The sequence below is a fragment of the Hylobates moloch genome, unplaced genomic scaffold (genome assembly GCF_009828535.3).
Source record: "Hylobates moloch isolate HMO894 unplaced genomic scaffold, HMol_V3 SCAFFOLD_10, whole genome shotgun sequence".
NCBI classification, from domain to species: domain Eukaryota; kingdom Metazoa; phylum Chordata; class Mammalia; order Primates; family Hylobatidae; genus Hylobates; species Hylobates moloch.
In genome coordinates this window covers 25,221,320-25,230,848 of record NW_026652285.1, presented here as the reverse complement: position 1 = coordinate 25,230,848, position 9,529 = coordinate 25,221,320, and the positions used below count along the sequence as shown (strand labels likewise).

Sequence of the window (9,529 nt, the reverse complement as noted above, 5' to 3'; positions counted from 1 at the left end):
TGGAAAAAGGAAATCTTCCTCTAAGTGCTTCAGTGTTATTATGATTATCATGATGATTATTGTTTGGGACGGAGTCTTGCTGTGTCACCCAGGCTGGAGCACAGTGGCGCAGATCTCACCTCACTGCAACTTGTGCCTCCTGGGCTCAAGTTGTTCTCATGCCTCAACCTCCTGAGTAGCTGGGATTACAGGTATGCTCCACCACGCCTGGCTAATTTTTTGTATTTTTAGTAGAGACGGGGCTTTGCCATGTTGCCCAGGCTGAGCTCAAACTCCTGAGCTCAGGCAATCTGCCCACCTCGGCTTCCCAAAGCACTGGGATTACAGGCGTGGGTCACCGTGTCCGGCCACTTCAGTATTATTTAACAGTCGTTGAGCATCACTTAAAAGCCCCTCAAGAAATACCAGTCATCTATGCCGCCTACACATGCAGGCATTGCCTCTTTCAGGCCCTTGCTGACCATCCTGGCAAAGAGATTTCCTTACCTTTAGCTCCTTTTCAGCAATGAGCATCTTTCTGGAATGACTTTCCTCCATCTCATATGTGTTGGGATCCTACTTGGACCAGACGTGGCGCTGGGCACTGGGGCAAGTACAAGATGAGCAGGGGCAGGCTTAGAGGAGCTCTGGCTGCCAGCAGAGAGAGGTTTCTTCTATTTTTTCAGTACATGAACTTTTATTCTTCATGAAGTGCTTCATAGAGCCATGGAGATAAGTGTGAGACACTATAACAGAGCACAGTACAAACCCAGGGGGTGACAGTACAGGAAGACGGAGGAGGAGGCACTCAGAGGGATCACTGAAGATGAGTAGTTTTCTGTGTAGAAAAGATGGAGAGGGACATTTCAATCAGAGGTCACTGCAAGTGCCGAGTATTCTTGGAGGGAAGAAGGGCGTTTGAGGAGCACTGTATGATTTTCTAGGGGGTCTGGGGGATGGTGGGAGATGGGGCAGGAATGGAAAGATGGGGACGGGCCTAAGTGCCAGGAATGTGGACCTTATCTTGAGGGTGGAGGGAAACTGGTGAAGTGATGTTGTCAGACATGGATTAGAAAGATCATTCTGGCTGCTGTGCAGGAAGAGTCAGAGGAACATGGGAGAGGCAGGGAGGGCAGTTAGAAGCTCATGGCTAAGGTCTGGGTGAGGGCAGAGTTGACGGGGAGTTAGGGGGCTGAATGATCAGAGGCAGACGAACATTTTTTGAGCTTTCTCACAAGTCTTTTACTAGGAGATGGACAAACTATTCATATCAACCTTTTTCAGAGGAGGAAACTGAGGCACAGAGTAGTTAAGTAACTTATCAAAGTCACACAGCTCATGAGCATGGAGCTGGATGGAGCTCAGGTAGGCACACCGGAGACCAGTGTGTTCTTCACCATTCTCTTCTGGCCTTGGTGACCAGAATATACATCCAAATTTCTGCCAGGAGCAGGGATAAGTCACACATCTCTGTATCCCCCCCGAGCTCTGTATGGGGTAGGCACTCAACCAAGGTCAATTCCACACTCCCTGCTGGGCCCTGCAAAAGGAGCAGGACAGTCGAGCCACTTGCATTCCTGCTCAGAGGTCAGCTAGTGTCAGCACCACCTTGTTTATTTGGTCCACTTTCTTCTTCCAGCCCTTTGTGTAAACTCTGCACGCTGTCCTTGAGCGCCGGCGGGCACGGTCTCGGTGCCTCTCTCCATCTTTTGGCCATGCCAGTTGTCTCCTCATCAAACTGGAGTCTCCCAAGGGCAGAGCCTCCGACTCTGCAGAAAGCCTCGAGGATCCTGAGGGCAAGGACTGGTTTTCATCCATTTGGGGCTCCACAAGGGCAGGGGCTGTGCCTCCCCCTCCTCTATGATAACTCCTTAGTACCCTGGTTCCAGCTCAGCCCACTGTGGGCACAAGGTGGGAGCAAGGAGGGAGGAGGGATGCAGACAGTAATGACCATCAATAGAGGAGGTGACTCTGCTCCTGGGAGTTTCTATCCGGAAGGGGCTAGGTCTCAGACCTGCTGTTGGGGCCAGCCAGAGACCAGACTCCAGGATCTAGGTCACCCCTGTGGCAGTAGAGCTGATTTATGGTGGCCCTGACAGCCTAATATCATCAAATTATCCTACACAATGGAGAGAGGCTGGGCCGCCCCCAGGCAGTCACCAAAGGACGCTGAGCCTGGGGCAGCCCGGCTGCCTCCGTATCCCAGACCTCCCTCGGGTCTGTCGGGGGAGGCTGGCACAGACCAAAGGCACACACCCAGGCGTGCCACCTTCAGCTGGGGGTATAAGTAGGCAGCCCCAGGGACAGCTCTGTACCCTGCACTTGGGAGCCGGTAGCACTCCTATCATCGCTTCTCAACCCGTGAGCTACCAGCTGTGTCATGAGCTGCAGACAGTTCTCCTCGTCCCACTTGAGCCGCAGCGGCGGGGGTGGCGGGGGCGGCCTGGGCAGCGGGGGCAGCATAAGGTCTTCCTACAGCCGCTTCAGCTCCTCAGGTGGTGGTGGAGGAGGGGGCCGATTCAGCTCTTCTAGTGGCTATGGTGGGGGAAGCTCTCGTGTCTGTGGGAGGGGAGGTGGCGGCAGTTTTGGCTACAGCTATGGTGGAGGATCTGGGGGTGGTTTTAGTGCCGGTAGTTTAGGCGGTGGCTTTGGGGGTGGTTCCAGAGGTTTTGGTGGTGCTTCTGGAGGAGGCTATAGTAGTTCTGGGGGTTTTGGAGGTGGCTTTGGTGGTGGTTCTGGAGGTGGCTTTGGTGGTGGTTCTGGAGGTGGCTTTGGTGGTGGCTATGGGGGTGGGTTTGGGGGCTTTGGGGGCTTTGGAGGTGGTGCTGGAGGCGGTGATGGTGGCATTCTGACTGTTAATGAGAAGAGCACCATGCAGGACCTCAATTCTCGGCTGGCCTCTTACTTGGATAAGGTGCAGGCTCTAGAGGAGGCCAACAATGACCTGGAGAATAAGATCCAGGATTGGTATGACAAGAAGGGACCTGCTGCTACCCAGAAGAACTACTCCTCTTATTATAACACTATTGATGATCTCAAGGACCAGGTAGGTGCAGGAAACTGTCTCTGTCTCGGTCTCTTTCTCTTTCATTCTTTATTTTCCAAAAAAGGTAAAATGCTAAACTCTAAGCTCAGATAATAGCCAGGGAATCTACCTTTTGGAAACGTACGCTTTCATCAGAAACAAACTTGTGTTTGGTTTCTGGGGATCCCAGGATAGGACTTTGGCCTGTGCTCTGAGTGTTCACTTCCACTTCCTCAACTTTCAGAGTTTGGGCAGAGCAGAGAGGAGACCTGGGTTAACGTGAGCTGAGCTGGGACTGGATGTGGAACCTCCTTTAGGTCTGGTCTAAGTCAATAGTCTTTCTTCCTTTGTACTTCTCCTGGGCTTCTTTAGGAGTGTATCTTGATCTTTTAAGGTATTTTGGACCTGGTTGTATGTGTTGGTTATTCAAGTGATGGAGAGGATCCACAACTCTGGGAATGGAAGCTATCTATCCATCCATCCTTCCATCTATCCCTCCCTCCCTCCACCCACATGTCTATCTATCTATCTATCCATTTTTTTCAGCCCCTCAGTTCAGTGAGTGCCTACCCTCAGGGTTGCTCTGAGTAGACATAGTGATGTGCTAGACTTAGTTCTGGTGGAGCTCACAGTCTGGCTCTTCAATATTCTCAGTGATTCCTCTTGTTTTAACTCCTGCATGTCTCTGATGTGCTGTTTCTTCTACTCCAAACCTCTTCCATTTATTTATTAATGTTACATCTCAGCCATCCTTTAGGGCCCAATTCAATTGCCAGCCACCTCCTTCCTGGTCTTTCTTGATCTCCCATTGTCATAAGCCACCTCTCCTTTCCTTGAACTCTTTTAGGACACTTTTCACTTCGGAGTCAATGGTGGGCTCCTTGAGGAACAGGATGTCAGTAATCTCTAAATCCTACAATGCCCTTTGGAGTAGATCTTCAAATATTTGTTGAATGAATGAATGAAGGCCACACCAAACATCTTCGCTGAAGGCTGGAAGGGGTCTGTGCCATGTCCTAGCTGTTGGAAGTTCCTCATTCCTCTTGAGAATCTTCCTGGATGGAATCCTCACCTCCTGTGGCTTTGCCTGGCCTCTTGCCCTCCCAGCAGTGGTCCATGGCATGATCTCATGGCTGTGTCCTTTTTTTTCAGATTGTGGACCTGACAGTGGGCAACAACAAAACTCTCCTGGACATTGACAACACTCGCATGACACTGGATGACTTCAGGATAAAGTGAGTCCTGCTCCTCTTTTCCTCTCCTGTCATCAGCCCTTACCCCCAAACCTCAGTGCTCTGGAGGTCCTGGTAGGGCCTGATTCCCTGTTGATTGTTTTCTACCCCTGGCTGGTCTGCAGGTTGGAGATGGAGCAAAACCTGCGGCAAGGAGTGGATGCTGACATCAATGGCCTGCGGCAGGTGCTGGACAATCTGACCATGGAGAAGTCTGACCTGGAGATGCAGTATGAGACTCTGCAGGAGGAGCTGATGGCCCTCAAGAAGAATCACAAGGAGGTAGGGTGCTGGGGCTTATGGCTTACTGGGGAGAGGGAGGAGCAGAAATGCAGAGACAGCAGGGGAGCTTTGGAACATTACCTGGGAGACACCCTCTCCTTTGCTCTTGGGGACACTTTCAGCTTCTCCTTGGCATCACCTATGGCAGTGGGTGGGCTTTGGCTTCACAACTGTGTCCCCTTTTTGTACCCTGGGGGGACCAGAGGGAGAATTCTGAAAGGTGGTGCAGAGGGCTTTATCCCTGACCTCATCTCCCCTTCCTCCCTGGCAGGAGATGAGTCAGCTGACTGGGCAGAACAGTGGAGATGTCAATGTGGAGATAAATGTTGCTCCTGGCAAAGATCTCACCAAGACCCTCAATGACATGCGTCAGGAGTATGAGCAGCTCATTGCTAAGAACAGAAAGGACATTGAGAATCAATATGAGACTCAGGTGAGCAGAGTGGGCTGCCCATTCATCTCCTCTCCTCCATCTATTCCTATCTCCATCCCTCCCACCTCCCATTCCTTCATCCTCCTATCTCTGCATCTTTCAGTGCAGCTGTCATTTATCCATCTTCCAATGGAAGTCATTCAACCATCTTCATTCACTGCATACAAATATCATTACAAAGTAGCTTCTCAGTGCCATATTATGTGTAAAGTATTGATGTCTCAGAGGTATTGATGTCTGATATGAGCCAAACAAGACTGCTGCCCTTGAGAAGCTCACAGTTTATTAGATGTGTGTGAACAAAAGCAGAATGTGAACAATTTAATCTAATGCTATGTAATATAAGACTATAGGAGAGGGATACAGTGTGTCTCCCATACTGCACTGAGCTCTTTGGTGGTTCCCTTCCTCCTTGAGTCTCCAGTGCCTAGCCAGAGTCTGGCACATACATGAAGGCATGGTCTGTGGTGTGTGTGTGTGTGTGTGTGTGTGTATGTTTGAAAGGTGGGGGAAGTTTGGAATAAGGTTAGATTAGAAAGATGGTTGTGAGACAAAGTGTGAAGGGTCTTGCAACCTTGTTGAGAGGGAATGTCATGTTGAGAGGACTGGACAACCCTGCATGGCTGGAGGGTACCCAGAACTCAGAACAACTTGTCCTTGGCTTCAGATCAGCCTTGACCCTGGAGGTGAAGATCCTGGTGAATGGGGCAGAATCTCACCCACTGAAGCTCCTGGCCCAGCCTGATGCTTACTGAGCCTTTGGTTTTGCAGATAACCCAGATCGAGCATGAGGTATCCAGTAGTGGTCAGGAGGTACAGTCCAGTGCCAAGGAGGTGACCCAGCTCCGGCACGGTGTCCAGGAGTTGGAGATTGAGCTGCAGTCTCAGCTCAGCAAGGTTGGTAGTTCTGCTGTAGACCCTTTGCCAAGGTGGGGCACGGGAAGGCTTTGCAACCCAGGAGTGGGAAGAAGAGGAGTTATGATGTAGCATCCCTCTTAAAGCCTTCTCCTAACCCTTAGAAAGCAGCTCTGGAGAAGAGCTTGGAAGACACGAAGAACCGCTACTGTGGCCAGCTGCAGATGATCCAGGAGCAGATCAGTAACTTGGAGGCCCAGATCACTGAGGTCCGGCAAGAGATCGAGTGCCAGAATCAGGAATACAGCCTTCTGCTCAGCATTAAGATGCGGCTGGAGCAGGAAATCGAGACCTACCGCAACCTCCTTGAGGGAGGCCAGGAAGACTTGTAGGTGCCCCAGGATTCGGTGGAACCCCTGGGTGTCCCTAGGCCTCTGATACTACTTCTGTCCCTCTGGATAGAGGCAGCTGGGGGAAATTCTTATACGCAGGGTCTTATGGGTTGAGGACTTCTTCATCCTGGGGGCCGGAGGGACCTCAGTGCATCTGGGCTTTGGGGAAGGAGGATGGTGACACTGAGAGAAGGGGCTGCCTCCCTGCTCCAGGGAGGGGAGGGCTCCACAGTCCCAGCTGGAGGCTCTCCCCTCCCAGCTGTGGTGCCCGCCCAGACTCTGTCCTCTGCCTCCCAGGAAGGAAAACAGAAAGATTCATGTTTGGGTCCTAACTCTGTCCAGGTCCATCCTCATATATGTGTGTGGGTGCCGCTCATTTTAACTCTCTTGTTTTCTTTCTTTCTTAGTGAATCCTCCGGAGCTGGAAAAATTGGCCTTGGAGGTCGAGGAGGAAGTGGAGGCAGTTATGGAAGAGGATCTAGGGGAGGAACTGGAGGCAGCTATGGTGGAGGAGGAAGTGGAGGTGGCTATGGTGGAGGAAGTGGGTCCAGGGGAGGAAGTGGAGGCAGCTACGGTGGAGGAAGTGGTTCTGGAGGAGGTAGTGGATCTGGCTATGGTGGAGGAAGTGGAGGTGGCCATAGCGGAGGAAGTGGAGGTGGCCATAGTGGAGGAAGTGGGGGCAACTATGGAGGAGGAAGTGGCTCTGGAGGAGGAAGTGGGAGTGGCTATGGTGGAGGAAGTGGGTCCAGGGGAGGAAGTGGAGGCAGCCATGGTGGAGGAAGTGGTTTTGGAGGTGAAAGTGGAGGCAGTTACGGAGGCGGTGAAGAAGGAAGTGGAAGTGGTGGTGGCTATGGAGGAGGAAGCGGAAAATCACCCCATTCCCAGTCTTCTTCCTCAAAATCTGGTGACCAAGATGAGACAAAAGGTAAGGGACAATCCCAGGTTGTGGGGTGGAGGGAGGTACAACTCTAGGTTGTGGGGTGGAGAGTCAAGGTGTCACCTTTTTTTTTTTTTTTTTTTTTTGAGTATTTTTTGAATCTCTGGGGAATACAGATTCCGAATAGAGCTAGATGTTAGGGAAATCTCTAGTGAGGTGCCAGAGACCTACCCTTGGTTCTGAATTGATCATTATTTTTGACAGAGCCTAGGATGAGGCTAGGACCAAATCTACACATGGCTGAGTCTCAGTAGTGTAGGAGATGGGTTGAAAATTGTGCATTGTCAGGACACACCCTATGAGGTAGGTTTTATTATAATCCCCATTTTAAGGAAAATGAGGTTCATAGAAAATAATTTGCTCAAAGTCATACGATCACAAATGAGGGGTTCAGCTCTGTGGGGCTTCACAGCCAGTACTTTCAAACTTCATGAGGATGGGGGACCTGGATCAGCAACAGTTCAGGTGGAAAAGAGACTCAGGGATTTTAGTCAGTGGTTGGCTTGCACAAGTATTACACGATGCAACTGCCAAAAGGATGAACATAATCTAAATGTAAGAAAGACTCACACAGGTGAGTTGGTCTCTAGATCAGGGAACATTTTCCCATGTACACATTGAATTTTATGAAATCAAAATGTAATGTGAAATTATAGTAAAAGGCTGGGTAATATGACTGGGAATGTTTAGCCAGAGAAGACTTGAGGTGCCTGGGAGCTGCCCTACAGGGTGTCTGATGTGGTTTTGTGTGTCCAGTGGCACTGCAGGGCCATGGATATACATCTAGGAGTGAGGCTGGGGCCATCTTTTGCCTCAATATACAAATAATTGACTAACAAATCTGTTGAATGGAGGGGGCTGCCTCATAAGCCCCCTATCCTCAGATTTGGGGGTGCATCTGCCAGGTTTGCTGCAACAGAGATTCAGGAATTAGATGGGGACCAGTAGATTGGGAGACCCCAGGGTCCTTCCACCTCAGGATTCTCCAGCTCTTTGAGCTCTAGTGTCCTTGCTTCTAGTTTCCCCATCTTTCCCCAAGTCCCAACCTCTCTGCTCCTGCTTACAGTCCTCCCTTCTCCCCCTCATCTCCCTTCCATCTCTCCACAGGCTTCCTTTCGCGATACTAGAGCCTCTGTAAACTTCTCCTGCCCAGCCCCAGCTGAGCATCCCCAGATGGGCAGACCCCCGATGAAGCCTGCTTATTGGATCCTGACATCAGGAATAGCTGGCAACAAGCTCCCGTGCCCGTTTGGGACTGAACTGACTTGGCATATGTGCCCCTGTCTTTCCATTGGCTTCCAACCCTGCTTGGCTTTGATGCCTTCAGGGTTGGGGAGACAGACCTCTTTCCTCTCTCTGGCCTGGGGTGCTCTCACACCCTGCATGATCTTGACTATAATAAAGCTTTCCTACTGCAAATCAAACTCAGACTTTGACCCATTTGTTCTTTGGGATTAAGAAGGGATAGGGTGGGCGGGACACGGTAGCTCATGTTTGTAATCCTAGCATTTTGGGAGGCTGAGACAGGAGGATCACTTGAGGCCAGGAGTTCAAGACTAGCTTGAGCAACAAAGTGAGACCTCTCTTTACAAAAAACTAAAACAAACAAACAAACAAACAAAAAATTAGACAGGCATGGTTGTGGGCACCTGTGGTCCCATCTACTCAGGAGACTGAGGTGGGAGGATTGCTTGGGCCCAGGAGTTGGAGGCTTCAGTGAGCTGTGATCGCATCATTGCATTCCATCCTTGGTGACAGAGTAAAGGGATAGTCAATCTGTTATAAAGAGTGTGGGTTCACTTTTCTATTAGTTAACTTTTGCTTGTAACAAAGGAACCCACATTTAGTGGCTGAAAATAACAACCATTCATTTAGCTTACAGTTTTGCAGTTTAGACTGGGAAGCTCTGTTTCCCTTTACGCGTCTATGGTTCGCTGCAAGTCAGCCAGGTGGCTCTTCCTCTGGTAGTTGGCTGGATGCCGGTTGCGGTGATGAGGATGAATGGGGTCTGTGACTCCCATCCTCCAGCCAACTAGCTTGAGCAAGTGTTCCAAGGTAATGAGCAGAAACATGCAAGGCCTCTTGAGGTTTAGACTCACAGAAGTCACTTTGGCTGTATTATATTGGCCAAGCAAGTCACAACCCAGCCCAGATTCAAGAGCAGGGGAAACAGACTTCTCTTGAGGGGAGGAACTGCAAAGTCACATGGCAATGGGCATGGATATAGGGAGGGCAATAACTGAAGCAATTTTTTGCAAACGATCTACCATAATCTATTGGCATGTCGTGTGTTAGCTATGGAGGAAAACAAGTAAAAAATGATGTGGTCTTTACTTGCAAGATTTCAAGTAAAAAATATAGGCACAAATGAAGTCCTTCAAGGCAAAGTAAGGG

The 9,529-nt window shown here is 50.2% G+C and overlaps 1 protein-coding gene across 1 annotated transcript; it reads left to right on the top strand.

The window, feature by feature from the left end:
• The first annotated feature begins 2,292 nt into the window (after window positions 1-2,292).
• Window positions 2,293-8,559, top strand: KRT9 (keratin 9). The gene is made up of 8 exons (XM_032163607.2): window positions 2,293-3,025; window positions 4,157-4,239; window positions 4,362-4,518; window positions 4,790-4,951; window positions 5,723-5,848; window positions 5,971-6,194; window positions 6,606-7,123; window positions 8,243-8,559. The coding sequence occupies exons 1-8, from the start codon at window positions 2,360-2,362 to the stop codon at window positions 8,260-8,262; spliced, it is 1,956 nt and encodes a 651-aa protein (XP_032019498.1). The 5' UTR covers window positions 2,293-2,359; the 3' UTR covers window positions 8,263-8,559.
• Window positions 8,560-9,529: the final 970 nt, after the last annotated feature.

What these genes read in the sequence shown, in the direction of transcription:
- KRT9 (XM_032163607.2), top strand. Translation starts at nt 2,360, where the DNA reads ATGAGCTGCAGACAGTTCTCCTCGTCCCACTTGAGCCGCAGCGGCGGG. An exon ending in CTGGATGACTTCAGGATAAA is followed by an intron (nt 4,240 to 4,361) that starts GTGAGTCCTGCT and finishes GCTGGTCTGCAG; the next exon opens with GTTGGAGATGGAGCAAAACC. An exon ending in AGAATCAATATGAGACTCAG is followed by an intron (nt 4,952 to 5,722) that starts GTGAGCAGAGTG and finishes TTGGTTTTGCAG; the next exon opens with ATAACCCAGATCGAGCATGA.